The sequence below is a fragment of the Oreochromis aureus genome, linkage group 10 (genome assembly GCF_013358895.1).
Source record: "Oreochromis aureus strain Israel breed Guangdong linkage group 10, ZZ_aureus, whole genome shotgun sequence".
NCBI lineage: Eukaryota > Metazoa > Chordata > Actinopteri > Cichliformes > Cichlidae > Oreochromis > Oreochromis aureus.
The window spans coordinates 28,861,724-28,878,675 of record NC_052951.1 but is presented as its reverse complement, the minus strand read 5'-3'; the positions used below and the strand labels follow the sequence as shown (position 1 = coordinate 28,878,675).

General features: G+C 38.9%; 1 protein-coding gene across 1 annotated transcript in view; it reads left to right on the top strand.

The window, feature by feature from the left end:
• The first annotated feature begins 285 nt into the window (after positions 1–285).
• rad51d (RAD51 paralog D) overlaps positions 286–16,952 on the top strand; it is a 25,125-nt gene continuing 8,458 nt past the window's right edge. The window contains exons 1-4 of the mRNA XM_031750279.2: positions 286–708; positions 791–852; positions 6,642–6,760; positions 16,709–16,790. Of these exons, the coding sequence (XP_031606139.1) occupies positions 627–708; positions 791–852; positions 6,642–6,760; positions 16,709–16,790 (345 nt within the window). The 5' untranslated portion in view covers positions 286–626. The remainder of the gene's footprint in view (positions 709–790; positions 853–6,641; positions 6,761–16,708; positions 16,791–16,952) is intronic.

Below are 16,952 nucleotides of genomic sequence, written 5' to 3'. Positions count from 1 at the left end.
AGTGATGTTTTCCTTGAGGGAGTCTGAAGGAGGGAGAGCCGGGGTATGTTAGACCGGGAGGTAGAGGGCTACCTCTGGGAGGAGAGAGACAAAAAAAATGTATTTTTTCTACAACTTTATTTCAGTTTTTGGTTTAAGTCAAAGACTGAATGAGGACAAATCGTTAAAGTCCACAACAGTTACAGATGTGTTAAAATACACTGCAAAAAATAGGCTAACGTACGCCTTAACAACAGTATACTACATTACCCACAAGGGATTGGGTGCAAACTATCCTACGGCAAGCAACAAGCCTTCGCGCATTTTCCCTCGAAATAAGCCTCCGCGTACGCTATGAACGAAGTTAAGGAGAAGTTTTTGCAGAAGTGTACCTGTGTCAGTTCACCGAGTGTTGTTACGTGTTAAATTTTAGGAACTTTATTTGTACCGACTTTAACAACGCAAACAGCGGAAGAGTTTGCCAAAGTTAGCCGCAAAGCTAAAACAACTGGCTGGGAAAGCTAAAAACAACTGTAGCTAGCGGCATATGTTATGTTAGTCAGGTAACCTCTTTTTTTAGTGAAGGCTTCATCATGTGTCCTGATATCTTTCGTCATATGTGAATCAATCTTAAAATATGCAAGACCATGGTCGTACTAAGAGAGGGGATGTGTCCTGGACTGGATGAAGACTTATTACGCGACCTTCGTGCTGCTGATATTAAAACAGGTGAGTTTGTGGGGGAATGTGTCTGTTTTAGCTTAATCACAGACAAGTTATCGATAACACATCTGATTTCTTGGTTTCACAGTGGAGGACCTGGTTTCATCAGACATTGAGGGCCTTGCTCAGAAATGTTCGGTATCCTATAAGGTATGTATAGCTTAAACTAATCATAGATCCCTAAAAACACGAGATGGTGACCCTTACCAGAGTGCACTGTCAGTTTCCAGCTTACCCAACATATTACTCCCATTTAATCGAGGTGCTGCCTCGAAATTATCCCTATCACAGCAGTTTATTTAGTGGTGTTAGGAAGGAATTTAAAGTGGGCTTGTAATGCTGCTCCTCATTTTCTGCCACAGTCCATATTAAACATGGCCAAACTTGCTTATAATGAAGTCCGTGTATGTACAAGTAATCCCTATGAGTCATAAGCTCAGGCAACTGCTTTAAACCTGCAGTTTCAGACAGTTTTTTTTTTCTACTCTTGGCTGGGTGTGATGTCAAAGGGAATAAATCTTCTTAATATGGTCATCTCAGGTGCACAGCTTTTATGAGACCTGTTTGTTTGGTCCAGCCAGTCAGCAGAGAGTTGTCTAAAAGGGCTTGTTTGAGAAAGTGGATGAACTAAGGAGCTGCACAAAGGTTAGATAGGAGATAAGCATTATTTTGTAGGTGTGAGTGCTGCAAAGCTATTCTAGCATAAGTCCAAGAATTGAAATTCTAGATTTGGAAATTAGTTTAAAAGATGCCCTTTAAATTAACACAGAGATCACCCACATGTTATAGCTGGCATAAACCCTGTAGGCCAGTATCTTCTTGAGCTTAGATACACACTCCCACATGCAGCACAAGTTTCCCATTGTGTAAGTGGTTTATATTATTATGTGGGATACCTTCTTTTTTAAAGTCATCCATAATGGAAGCAGACCTCCCACTGGGTGCATTATATATACCCACTGCAAACAAGCTCATTTGGTTAACAAGCCAGGAAGGGCTGCTTTTTATTACTGGGTTAAATCAAGGTTAAGCATCACATTTGCTTCCTATCCTTTCCTATATTTTTTTGTCCAGATCTGCAGTTAAAACTGGTTTTATGCTTTGTGTTGATATAATAGAATATCAGCATGAAAAATGTATCTAAAAAGAAATGAAAGCGATATCTATATTTCCACAGAAAATGATAAACGGTGAAAAACTTTCTAGCTAAAAAAGAAGCTAAAAACCTCCTTCTGAGTTCCCCCACAAAGTCCTTCATTATCAGTCTGAACCTGCAAGGATAGGTCAGCTCTCTTAGTTTTAAATCATTGTACAGTGAGAACCAGAAAAAAAAGCAGAGATCATGAAAGAAATCCTGTCTAACTCAGAACTGACCTTCTGGGCAGATAATGGTAAACTATATTTTTTTAGACCATGAATAGTGTTTTCCACCAAACTTTTCAGAGATATAAGAACACAAATGATCATGAAGGGTACCCGGAAGGGTTTTATAAATAAAAGTGTATCGGGGAGTACTTGTGTGGGTGGATGGGGCACTGAAGCCAACCCAGACTTTCTTGGTAAAAAGATGAGTGAGCATTTCCGTCAGTAAACCATCCTCTGTGGTCTCTGTGTCTGGACATGCAGACTGAACATGTATAGGGTGAAAATTTTGCAGCCACAGGGGGATTAAAAAGCTAAGAAATTGCAAGAGAACATTTAGAAAGGTGCAAAATAAATTATGCTGTCTCCATACTTATACACTTGCACCATATCTCTCCATATAGCCTCACTGTAATTTCACTTTCTACATTTTTAAAGCCAATTTTCATGGAGGAAACCTTCACCAGATTAATTTGAAAAACATCTTCCAGTTTCGGTACAGTAAACCATGTAAGAGAAATAATGACCAAAATGCATTTTTATAATGGAAAGGGACTTTGAAGACGTTTTCCCCATGAGATCATTATGCTTTTCAAATATTGTTTTTTTTTTCCATCACTGCCTGCAGCAGGCTCAGGCTCATCCCAGTGGCCGAGCTAGACTTTCTAACCAGCTTGCTCGGCCTGCAGGCATCCCCTGAGCTGATTACCGGGCATCCCTGTGCTCCATCAGACTCCTGCTGTTGATTTGAACCTGCCCACACAACGGAGAGGAGGTCAATGCTAGGTCACCTATACATTTATCTGACTAAGGCGGCCTCATACTGTTCAATTAAAGCTACACAAGACGAAGTTTTCATGTAAAAACATACCTGTCTCATGAGCCTACAAGCCAAATTTGGAGTGCCAACCTTCTTCCCACTAATTGAGACCCAACAGATTTGTCTGATTTCCCTAAATAAATTTCAGCTGTTGGGCATGAAGTCTAACAGGAAATCCTCTCTGCCCAGAAGGAGAGACTAATCAGAGTGTAACTCTGCTTAACAACATTAAGTGCTCTTTCTAGAGAAAGCTGGACTGCCCAGCATTTGATATTTTTGCGGTTGAGCTTCATATGAAGCATCACACATCAGCCTGGTTAGTGAGCAGTGTTCTTGTGCAGCTGTAATGCTGGAGGAGCCAGTGGAATACAGTCGGTGTTTTAAAGAGAACATGAAGCTAAACACAGCTCCGTGCACACATGCAGGGATGTTTTATTTAAAACAGAAACCCAAAGATCATGAGGGATGATGGCATGAGAGAGCAATAATGACGTATAGATTTGTTAGCTGTATTCTATTCTACATACACCTACGTCTCTAACAATATTAGATCTGGAGCAAGAAAGCAAGGGAGAAATTAACTGTATGTAACGCTGGGTAATGAATCTATAGAGACTTGTTTGCCAGCTAAGCAGTGGTAACTTGTATGATGTTACCTATTTTTCTATGTTAAGTAAGACATCTGTGTAGTATAATTTAATTTTATTAAGACATTATTGTCCATTTGAATTTACAAGAACAATGAAAGTAATGAAGAAAACTCAGATAGGGAGTCTCTGCATTAGGTAAAGGCTTGGGTGCTACGTGTTCAATCCCACTACCCAAAGTTGATATTTGCTGTTGGCACAAACGACATCTGCACACAGAAAGTAAAGGTCAGAGTAAAAATTGTGCACGTCTTAGGAGAGCCTTCATTCAGACACGACTATTAAAGGAAGATACCCCCGCTGTAATCATGACTGGTTCACTTCTGGTACTTTACCTGATAAATGTATTGGGCAGTGAGAACACTTCTTATACAGTGACACCTAGTGCTGGGCGATATGGAAAAAATATTTATCACGATATGAATTATTTCATATCACGATAACGATATATATCACAATATACCACCTGACCTGTGGTCATCTGGAAAGTATGCAGTCTGTAAACAGCGAGTGGAGAGGGTGCAGTCTTTGTTTTGAGTTACCGTAAAGCATGTTGCAAATCCGGGTGCTTATCCCTCAAAGCTGTAAATACAAAAAAGTTGCACAAAATAGTTTCCAACCAGAAAAAAATTTATTTTGAGTATCTTCATAGTTTTATGTTTGAGATACACTAATTTTTATATACTACAGGAAAAATGAAAATAAATATTATAATGCAAATTTGCAAAAAAACCTGCATGTGCATCAAAATAAACTATTTCCAACAGTGTAATTTGACTTCTAAGCATCCCAGAAACGATACAGAAAAGCATAAAGTCAAATATGACTTTTACAAACACCAACATAGGCTTTGAAGGTAAAAAACTACATTTTCCGCGAAAATGACGTCACTTCCGGTTTCGGACAGGTAATGGCGGACATGCGATAGTTCGCGCTGACTTATATTCCAATGTAGGAAGTGTTATGAACAGCTGATCGGATCGGCAAAGCGTGTTTCTGGAATATTATGTTTTTGTTGCTGGAAGTGCTTTTTATGCAATTTTTGCAAAGCTATATGTGGAAGGAAACCGTGACCTAGGGCAAGCTAATGGAATAAGATGTAAGTACAACTCCTACGGTTTCATATGCAAAAAAAAATTATTGCGCTACCTTACGTGGTTCCAGTTCTACAGGGATTTAAAAATAGTTAGGCAAAACGGAGTGTGCCTGCTCCGACCGGTTGTAAAGGGTTAATGATATATTTTATGTAATAATTTATAAAATTAGGGTTAGAAACGATAGAAGACAATTGGCACGATAGACACTTTTCTATCATCCACATGATATATATCTTCATATCGCCCGGCACTAGTGACACCGTAATAATACTGTGTCAGGATAGCTTATTGGTGTCACCGGTGGAATTAAGAGTAGAGAAAGAAGTAAGGAAGCTGTTGCTTGGCTGGTGCCTCTATCTCAACGTAATAACAACACAAAGACTAAGATGATGCTGACTGGTATATTATAGCGGGTCAGCTTCAGTGTGCCTTTTAAAATCGTCTCTAATTCTACTGGAGAAATTGAATATCTTCTTTCAAAACTATATTCTGTCACTGGGGGTCGGTTCCACCAATTCATCTTCATTAAGCGTGGTCCTAATCTGGTCTTTATTTTACAGTCTTTTGAATTTACTTCAGGTTGGTTGCGGCGACCTAGCTAAGCCTAGACTTTACCACCACCTGTCCTAGCATTCACTTGTATTCACATGTGAGTATGACTTGCCTGTTAGCACGTGCTGCTTTGTGGCAGTTATAACAACTATATACTGGGGGTTTTAACCAACATAAGAAAATTGGCTAATTGAATACAGTAAGCACTAAACACTAATTGCCAGACAGTATAACTTGCTAACAAACAAGGAGCAATTGAGTAGGAAATAAATATTGCTTTGACATGAGCTCAGAAACTGATTCATGGAAAAAAAAAGATTTCCAAAGGAAAGACACTTTTTAATTAAACAGAAATATCCATCAAAGGGGCTGGCATCCCAGTGCTATCGTTGACATTTGTGGAGGTGATTCACCTGCTTTTCTTGTTTAGTCAACATCGGAGCCAAGTTAGACCAACTGTCCCATGATGGCTCTTTGGTTAGTTCAGATGGATTTCTTGTTATTGCAATCTCTCAATAAGCTGCTCATTGTTGTGTCCAGCTTATTGCGTCCTTTCTATCTAGTGGCTGTGACATGCATGTTTCCTACATGTTGGTCGTGACTTTGCAATTCGAATTGATTGCTGGTGGTAATGAGAAGGTCAGACTTTGAATGCCACGTTACGACTGACTTATCTTAAGACGGTATTGATGTGGTGGAGGTGGTGAGCATTTTCTAACATGGACGTCATCAATTGTGGTGAGAGTTTTTAACTTCAAAGTTAGGATGTGATTTGCATCATTTTCACACACACCAAAGCATTCTGGGGCAGCTGGTGCCCTTTGGATGGGCGGGCATTATCATCCTGAAAAGGTCGCTCCTATCAGGATGGAAATGTTTCATGGTAGGTTAAAGGTGATCACTCAGAACAACTTTGTACTGATTTGACTTTATGTCAACAGAAGTGGATCCAAACCATGCAAGAAAAATGTCCCCTACAGCTTAATAGAGTCAAGAGATCGCCTCACAGCTGGGGTCAAGGGTTCCTCTCTTTCCTTTAAGTTGTACTCATTTGTAGCGGCTGAGCTGAAATACTGGCAGAAACTGAGCTGATTCGCTAATTAAACTAACTGCTAGTCCCTCCAACCATTTGGATAGTATGCCCAAAATGAAGCTTAAAAAATAATCCACGATATCACTGTCTCAACTTGTTTTTTTTCCATCTAAAGTGATATGACATGGAGCAAAACCAAGATCTGGCATTTACTTTAATTATGAAGCAAATGATGAATGAGGGCATTATTAAAAAAAATATCCTTCTAATCACATGAAAACAAGCTGAATTTTTGCATTTCGATTATAATTAAAATGGCCCAGTTGGAAATAAAACTCCCCAATCTGGCAACACTGAGTTTTTTTGTGTTGCAGCTGATTCATGCAACATTTGTGTGAGCCTCATATGCTGTCATTTTTCTATTTCAGGCTCTGTTTGCCATCCGCCGAGTGCTGCTAGCCCAACACACAGCATTTCCTGTGTCAGGTGCTGATCTGTATGAGGAGCTATTGAGCTCAACAGCCATCCTCTCCACTGGAAACCCCAGGTAAAGACAATGCTGCTCACACAGCAGAGCACGCTTCTTTGTGTTTCAGGGGCTGGAGGGGATTTAACGACAGGCTCGATGCCACAAGGAAGGTTCATCTCCAGAATCAAATATGCATTCCTGAGGACACATTCCTAGGGTTTGAAATGCACTGGCTTCATTTTTTTTTTTTTTTTTTTTTTTTTATCTTTTCCACTAGATTAAAGTCTTTGAAAGTCTAATGCCATGATCTTTGATGAACAAAACTTTCAGACTTTGCCAAATAAATTTAAGCAGCTTTGTTGGGGGATAAAAGTTTTATTATGTTTGCCAGCTTTTCTGTTCATCTTTGCAGACCTACACGGGCATTGCAAAGCATGTAAAGTCAATAGTATCATACATTAGCAAAGATGTTTTGTATCTTACATCGATCTATTTTTATCAAACTAGAATCTTCATTCTCAATCAATGCTGAAATTCAGTTTGCATTGAGCTACGCCGGATTATCCATCTGGAACATGGCTGCTGCTGTTGTTAAAAATACATCTGAGCAAAAGAGTCTTTTAGAAAAAGGCCTGCGTGCCACATTCCTGCGCTGAGGAAACATTTTAGCAGCTAAAGCTGACTTTTTTTCTTTTTGCTTGTTGTTCCATTTGGCTCGTAAACGTAGCCTAAAGTGGTTTCTGATATATCAGCTGCATTAACTTGGCCTCAAGCTTGACTACTTTCCTCTGAAAAACAAACACCACTGGCAAGTCTTTCAGAACATTTTTTGTGGTACATCAAAAAATTAAATTTTCATGATTTGACAAAACCTCGAGTTCCCTCTGCAACCAGCACAACATTGTATTACAGCAGTACTTACAATTAACCTGTAAAACTGAGACACCGAATCTGATGAAAGGTTTCGCACAGAGGTGTGCGCTGGAATCCGAAATTCAGCCGTCTGTATGCAGTCAAAGAACAAAGCCTTCCACATAAATATTCCACTTTTGGATGGGAAGTACTCTTCAGCCAGGACACAGACTTATCTGGACGAGTCTTTGAATTGGGGCAGCATGGCATAATTTATAAGCTGCTACCTTTTCCACAGTTAAACTCACTGTTGTAGCATAATTAATGACCACAGGTGTTTTTTGGCCTCCCCATGGTTCTTTTTTTGAAAAGTGGTTTTCATAAATTAGTTAGTGCCTTGGATTAGTGATATGAAACTGAATCAGTCGTGTGAGCACAGTAGTGGGATTTGTGTGTGTCTTGGCTGCGCTCTACTGGTGGAAAGGTGAACTGGTGAATGATGTGTTTTGATGTCCGTCGTGTCAGTTTGTACTGTGAGTAAGCTGTTTGCTTCATGTACAGACAGACTAATGAAACACACACTTACTTAGCTTTACGTTTATTAGAGACTACAGCTTAATGTGGGTTTAAGCCTAAAACTGTCTGAGTAATAGTAATTTCTGTTTAAATTAAAATAAATAAAAAGTTAGAGTAAATATCACAAACACATCTTGTTTTCTGTGTGGTTAAAAAAAAAATAAGGCCAAGTTTTTTTTTCCTTCAGTACGTGTGTGTTATTAACTTAAAGCCTCAATACAGTAGAGAGACAATCCGTAACATTAAAAAAAGGAATAATAGAAGAAAGAATATGATAACTTTTTTGCTTGTTTGTTTTCTGCTTTGTTATTGAAGTTCAAAATGAAATAAAAATTGTTGAAGATTAAAAAAAAGGAATAATAGGATGATGGGATATCTATCATAAGCCATGGATTTAGATTTAACAGGTCCTCAGTTCCCACCGCTTCCCCTTTAAATTTGTAATTTTAATCTCTTTAAAATTTGAATTACAACATTTTTAGGATAGATGCAGATATTTAGTGATTTAAAAACCCGATATTTCAAATTATCGGATGTTATATCCCAATATTTGGTATATCCATTTAATTATGTACTCATTTACATAGACTTCCCTGTTTATGCTCCTAAAGAACTACAAAAAATTGTACTCCCCAGTAGTATTTATTTATTTTTCTTTTTTCACTTGTTCAAAGGCACTTTTCCCTTTCAGAATCAGCATTATTTTTAATGTTGGGATTATTTTTAATACTTTTTTATTGAAAGGAAATGGTGATTGAATCTGCTGGCTGCTTCTGTGGAACATCTGGAATTTTGTAGTTATTCCCTTCCATAGTGTCCGACATGAGTGGTTCCAACTTTCGATGCTGAATTGTTGTGTTGCTGTGCTGAAACCCGCCAACATGTGGTGAATTAGTTCTGTTTTCTTGCCACAGGCATGTTGATTGTAGAAAAAACATTATTAATTTTAATGACAAATATCTATCTAGTGCTTCTTCTGTTTAATTTCAGTTTTAGAGAAGAATCCAGTTTGAATTGAAAAATCCAAATATTTAGTTTTTATATATGTTCTTAACCATGAACACTGGAGATGCCTTTGGTGCCTGAAGGCTGCAAAAGCCTTTAAACACTTTCTTTTCTTCTTCCAGTTGTTTTGATGTACACCCAGTGAAGAGGAAACTTTTTTGGTTTTATTTCAACAAGACAAATTTAATGTAAATAAAAAATCAGGTTAACTTTCCTGCTAAAACATTGTAAGTATGGAAAACTTTCCTTGGACTGTCAAAAAGTTTTGAGCTCCTTGGATATAGCTGAACGCTTACTGTACCTGTCTCGTTAAATATCAAAAGGGAGCTGCTTTTTGGTCTTTAGCAGCACAGAAATTCTCCTGAAACTTGCATTTAATAGACTTCAATCGTAGCTCAAGCAATAAAACTCAAAAGTAGTTTAATAGTGAATGAATGATAAATATTATTTGCTTGTGTGGCTGCTGAATATCAAACAATATGTACAAAGTAAGGCAAAATGAAAGCTAAACAAACCTTATCAGATTTTCTGGCCGCTGCACAAACGGGATGTGTGATGATGACTGATAGTGATTCAGAGCTATCTCATGCAGCCCACAAAGTAATTGTGCCAACACTCGATAGTGCGGTGATAGCAGAATAGCGTGTATCTGAACCATTGTAGAGATGTTTGGCTGTGATCAAGTGCTGAAATTCAGCACCAGATCAGAAGACTCACTTAAAACCTCATTGAGAATGGCAGCGATTTTCTTCTGTCTGAGCCTTCTCATGAGGAATTCAGCCTTGAAGCTCAATGTCAATGGTTAGTTAATGAAGCTTAACACAAGTATTACACAAGTATCACAGCCCCCCTTAAGTAAGATCCTGCTAATTCCCACTATTTGTTTAAATAATCATTCTGGCACGGGGTATGGCCGGAAGAAAATATCTGTCCACGGGAATCTTAAAATCATCTTTTATAGAAAAGCAGAGTGCAACAAAGGCTGAGCCTCTTCATTGCTTCCTTTCCTTGGGGTCCAAGGACTGCACAGTCTTCTGAGCACACTGATGAGGGCAGCCCGTGGGAGATTTTGAATCTGTGACTTTTCAAGGGCAATCACTTTCATCCTTCTGAGTCCTTACAAGAACCTAACTTGACGATCAACAGTGCAGCTCTCACAGCACTGTTGTCACAGAAGGCAAGAATAATGCAAATACATCCATACCCACCAATTCTTCTCTTCAGAGTCACGCCGTGGGTGGTGAGAACTGCTATCAAGCAGCCACAGGCTTCCAGCGATGCTTAACCTTCAAGCTGGAGGACCTTGGTTATGTAAATTTAACTGCATGTCTGTCACATCCGTCATCACGAGAAAGATGAGATTCCACAAACTGCACAGATCACTGATCTGAGCTTCAACAGACACAAATCAAAATGCCAAAATACTGAAAGAGAATAGTTCTGTTTCCCTGACTTGGATTAGGCCTGCTGTGAGACCATAAACTTGTTTTTTGGGGGGTTTTTTTGGTAGAGATCTTCATTGAATTTTTCTTTTCTTCTGGGACTGGATTTCAACCGTGTCTGGAAAACTGCCTATGATAGAAGTCATGAGAATATAATCATTTATATAATCATTTTTTATTACTTTTGACTTTTACTTTCTTTGTCATGTCTTTTGTGAGCCCAGTTTAGTTTCAGCTATTTTCCAGAGTGGGTTTGTTCATTTCACTTTGGTTTTAGAGGTCTAGCTGGAGATTTATGCTTCAGAATGAAATGTATACTGTAGCTACATCGTTACCGCAAACGCCTCTCAAACCCTATGCCAAGGATGGGGAAGTCCAGGCCTCGAGGGCCGGTGTCCTGCAGGTTTTAGAGTTGTCCTTGATCCAACACAGCTGATTCAAATGGCCAAATTACCTCCTCAACATGTCTTGCAGTTCTCCAGAGGCCTGGTAAGAACTAATTATGTGATTCAGTGTGTTGACCCAGGGTGAGATCTAAAACCTGCAGGACATTGGCCTTTCAAGCCTGGACTTCCCCACCCTTGTCATATCCCATAACCTACGGCGTAACCTGACGTTCTCCTGTCTAGAAATGTAACCACACGTCAGGTCGACGCAGACGAGAACTATTGCGATCGGCCTCTTCAGTACCATCAATTCCTCCTGCGCAAAATCTGATGATGATAAGAAATACCCAGCCAATATTTATAAAGGATATTCTGATCATTGCAGTGGATGCATCAAGACACATTGGCAAAGGGTTAAACCAAACAGTATTTTCAGGTATTTATTTATTTATTTTTGTAATTCTACCTTTTATGCCACCACAGTAGATTTGAAATCAAACAATAAAGATGTGACTGAAGTGCAGACTTCTAGCTTTAAAAGGTTTAACAAACTATTTGATTAATGATGAGGAATTGTATATATTTTCATAGCAAGTGCCCGATTTTTAGATGCTCAATAGTAGCATAATTTTACATGTAAGGATTATTTTTAATACTTGAAAATCTTCAGCAGTCAATGACTGCCTGCCCCTTAGACACCATGGGCATCACCAAAGAGAAGCTCTGCTAGGCCTTTACTGCAGCCACCTGAAGCCGTTGCTTGTTTGAGAGTCTCTCTACCTTCAGTGTTGTCTTCAGTAACTGAAAGCATGCTCTGTTGGGTTGACATGAGGTGACTGACTAGGTGTTTGAAGAATTTCCCTTTCCATTGCTTTGAAAAATGTTATTTCAGTATGCTTTAGGTCATTATCGGTTTGCACTGTGAAGCTCCGTCCCATCAGTTTCGCAGTGTTGCCTTAATCTGAGCAGAGCATTTGCAGTTTTGGGAAGCTGACCGTTTGCCATCTCTCTATATGTCTTGGTTGGTTTTTCAATCTAATGATGCCCTCCTTCACTTCCATCGTCATGTCTTTGTGAACAGTGAACAGCTACTAAATGCAAGTTCAACACTTGGAATCAAGTTCAGGTTTTTTGGAAAGAGCGAGTCTCATCCAGCCATAACGCTGCTTGTCAGTTAATTCTCCAATTACTTCTGAGCCTCTGAAAATGAGGGACTTTGTATAAAAATGGCTTTAATTACTGAACAGTTAATGCAATACTTTTGCTAAACCCTTTGAAATAAAGGTGGAATTTGCGCTTCAATCACTTTCATTGTTTGATTTTAAATCCATGGGGGTGATGTAGAGGGACAAAATGAGAAGAAAGATTGCCTCATTGTCAACAGACCTGACTGTATGATTAATATATAAACTGATACTGCAGAATAAAATGACTCTTTTTTTTTGGTCATTAAAGTAGAAGTGATGTAAGAAGAATAAGAGGAGTCTACATGTGACTTTGTATTCTGTTACCAGCAGCTGTCAGTTTCTGAACCAGCTGACAGTTTTTGGTGTTGTCTACTATCGACATATTTGGGTCAATACTCAGTAAGCATTTAGGCTCAGCAGTCAGCGTTGACACAAAATACAAAAAATCGACCAAAACACACCAAAAACTCTGTTTTTCTCGCCTGCAGCAGCTTCTGGTTTCCTCAACTTTCCGCTGACAGTTTTCTTAATATTTCTCAGTGAGGAGTCGTCTATATGATTGGAGAATTAGCAATTTTATGGCCATTGGTTGTAGTAATTCAGTTTGAGAGTGAATGCTCTTCCTGTTCTGTATTTCATACAAATCGGTTACCTTTTCCACTTAAATTAAGTAAAAATCAGAGCTGCATAAAATACTTTGTCGTTGCAGTTGGGAACAAAGGTGCGCACTATGGATTTTAAAATAAACATTGAGGTGAAGCCGCTCGCGATTTTTATCAGGTTTCCATAAACCATAGCGATGATTTGATGTTTCTTAATGAAGTAATGCACTGAGAGTTGCTATTGGCTATTTTTACATTTTTATGGAAATGGATTTGTACCTTTTGACTTTTTATCTAAAAGACATGTTTTTCTGCTAATGGAGTTGAGTTGTTCATCGTTTGTACTGATGACTCAGCTGGGAGAATCGTGCATCATTTTCTGTGCAGAACGTGGCAGGGTATTTGTACCTCCTGTAACCCCTGGCATCTTGAATTACTCCTCCTACCTGTCAGAATAATTGTAGATGCATAAGACATAACAAATCTAAGCAGTAATGAGCCCAAATGGTCATTTGAGGTGATTAAGAGATATTATAAAGGAGTTGATAAACACTGCTTGACGTGTTCTGCTTTGGGAAAAGGCTCTGATAGCATCTTCAGCTCTATTGGATTGTTTTTGCTTTTTCAGCATTGTTTATGAGAACTTGACTGTTGCATTATGTCGTGAAGTTTGATGAAGTAAGCACTGAGCATTAATTAAAAAGAAAGATACCAAAATCAGCTGACTCATGTGTGAGCTTATCGGTGCTCCAAGCACAGATGTGGAAACATGCATTTCTGTAGTATTTCAAGCTTTAAGTTATGGACAGGGCTGTAAACTAACTTGACAGCCGTTTTGCTTCTGCTCGGCAGAACTCTGATGTGAAATCAGGTTGTAAGGATGAGGTTAAAGCAGCCTCAGAATGATACGAGATGTTGACAGCAGGTTGTGAAACTTTCGACCATGGCCTTCCTTTTAATCACATCTGTAGCATCACATAAGTCGAGCCCGCTGCTCACTCAGTTCAGTAGGAAATTAATGGAGCTCTGGTGATATACCGCTTAAGTTTCTTGTGGCATGAACACATAAAGAGAGCGGATACACCGGGGTCGAAGAGGTTGCGTATAAACGACCCAGGGCGTGCAAGAGGGGAACTCGGGGGAGATTTACTTGCACAGCAACAATGAAACCCACAGCAAGACTGACAAGTCTGTAAATCCTAAGCGCACTCTCATCACTAAATATAGTTGAAAGTAGCATCTCTGACTGTTGCTGCAAGAGTTTGCGGCACTTGAATCTATTTGGGATGGAAACAGTTTAATATAGAAATATATATAAGTGAGGAACGATTTCAGAACTGTTTGCAGCCCAAAGGGTGTCGAGTTCAAACACCAAGTTTGGTGTGAATAAATAAAAAAGTGGTTATCTTGAGATATTAGCTCATTTCCTGTTTGTCTGCTTCATGTGATAGTAGCTCTACAGAACTGAGCTGCTGCGCTGAATAAACAGCAGATTTTAGGAACAGACTTTTTATTTATCCCCTTGTTTTTTATTCATAGAGGGAAAGATTCTTTATGAATAATTAAAAAAAGGAACTGTTTTAAGTGTCTCAACTCTTCATGAAACTATCTTTGAACATTTAGAGATCATATCTGTGCCCACTGTCAGTGACTTTCATCCTTTATGCTCACATCAGTCACCCTGAATACTGATGTGTCCCCAACAGACAGATATCAATTTTGTTATCACGTCTTCATGCATCGCTAACTCGAGGCCACACAATAATATGTTACTGGGATGGTTTCCACAGAGAACGAAAGATTTACCATTAAAGTATTTAATTACACTTGAGAATATTTCTGCACATCGTTTAAAGACTATAGTTTCAGTTTGGAATGATCTGTGGTCATGCTGCACATGAGATTTTATGATGTTCATGCCACAAAATTAGACTTTATACCATCAGTTATATATTTAAATTATACTCATGCATCTCAAAAAAATATTGTGAAAACTTTGCTTTTTTCAAAATGAAAATTAACTTTCAAATATTCTATATTGATTGCAACATTCTTCATTCACTTATCCATGTCGGTTTGCTTTTTGGTTGAGAGTTTTTCCTCCTCGTGTCACAAGAACGTGGTCAATCACCTGATTGTTGGGGTTTCATCTCTAATATTATCCGGTCTTTAGTTTACAATGTACAATATAAAGCGCTTTAAGGTGACAGATGTTGTGATTTGAAGCAATATAAATCAAATCGAATTGAACTCATTCATGCATTCATTCATTCATTCATTCATTCATTCATTCATTACTTAGCTTAAAGCTCTTGAAAAAACCCAGAAAAATACTGGAAACCCACTATCTCAAATTATTATAATATTCCATTTCAAGTTTGAGTAAGTTTTTGTTCAGTGCACACAACTACACAATCATGGGGAAGACTGCTGACTCTGCAGTCGTCCAAATGAAGATCATCAACACTCTCCAAAGGAGGGTGAGACACAGATATTAATTGCTGAAAAGCCTGGCTGCTTGCAGCATTCCTTACCAAAGCATATTTATGGAAAGTTGGCAAGAAGTCAATTTCGAACTTGAGGAAGTGTCACTGAGGCCGGTGTGACTTCATCACAAGCCACCACTCACAGGCGACATCAGGGCTGGAGCAACAGCTGTCACATTGCTAATGTTAATTCCTAATATCGAGCTAGTCCTGAACTAGAGGCAACATCAGAAGTGTGTTGTCTGGGCTAAACGGAAAAAGAGCTGAACTCTTGCTCAGTGGTCCGAAGTCCTTTTTGCAGATGAAAGTAAATTTTGCATTTCATTTGTAAATCAAAGCCGTAGTCTCTGGAGGAAACATGGCAAGGAACAGAAAGGTGTTTGAAGTCTCGTGTGAAGTTTCTGCAGTTGGTAATGACTTGGTGTGGCTCATTTGCCGGTGCTTTTGGTGACTGGGCAGCTTTATTTGGTCAAAGTCAATGAAGCCAGATACCAGGATCACTTCCCAGCACTGCTGAGGAGTTTTGTGGAAATGCCGATTTCCTTTTCCAGCAGCACTTAAAACCTGCCTGTAGTGCCAAAAATACTACCAGATGGTTTGCTGACCGTGACTGACCACCCAGCTTACCTGACCTGAAACCCAAAGATAATCTGTCGGACCGCTATCAAAGCAAACCCTCAATGCCTCAGCAGGTGTAGCTGATCGCCTTCAAACCACATTGATGCTTTGGTGCAGTAAGAACTAAAGCAGTTCCAACCAAGGGCTAGGTCTGTAATATAACCTCACAGAAGTCGGACTCATTTTTGATTGATCATAGAAAATACTCCATGAGCCATCGTCATGAAAACACTTGAGATATTTCACTTTACATGTACTGAAAATAAAATATTTCAGAAATTTTCATTTTGAATAAAAAGGTGAAAACAAATGGACTTTTTCTTGACACTCTACTTGGGACCTGATTTAAAGTTAGAAAATTGTATCTCAAACCTTTTTTTAGGTATATGTAAAACAAAGAAACTGTTAGACTTGCAGTTCCTTTTGCTGTAGGTACAGATCATTGCTGCACATCTAAACCACATCAGACAGTCTAATTATTTTAATTAAAAAGCGAATGATGTTTTGTGATTCACTAAAACTCAGACTCTGCAGATCTTCTTTACGTACCCGGTAGATTTGTAACCTGTAGAAAAACAACGGCTCACTTATGCACTGAGAAAGATACAAAATCCTTCAAAAAGCAGTTAATGCAAAACCAACGATTTCTGATTGAATTTGAAAGTTGTAGTTGGTGCCTGAGTTTGACAAGAAGTAATCAAACGGCAGCTGGAATTAAGAATTGGCCGAGCATCTTAAGAGTAGTCTGGAGTCCGGCTCAGTTTGTATTATGTTTACCCAGCTGCAGTTTTTGCCAGCTCTACGCCTGCACTTAATGGTTTATTACATTGGATGGCAGTTGTGAGTAATGAATTGTACTTTGTTTCTTGCAGCTTAGATAAACTGCTGGATTCGGGCTTGTATACGGGAGAGATAACAGAGCTGTCGGGAGGCCCGGGAAGTGGCAAATCTCAGGTGAACATTTCCTACCTTACCTCTCCGTCACTGATAATTTCAGCCTCATAAATTCACTCCTTTTTAGAATTCCCCGTTCTCCTGTAGAATAAGAAAATGCACCTTCCAGAGTCACTGTTTAACCGAAACAAATTGTTCATGTTAACTTTAACTATCCCCGAC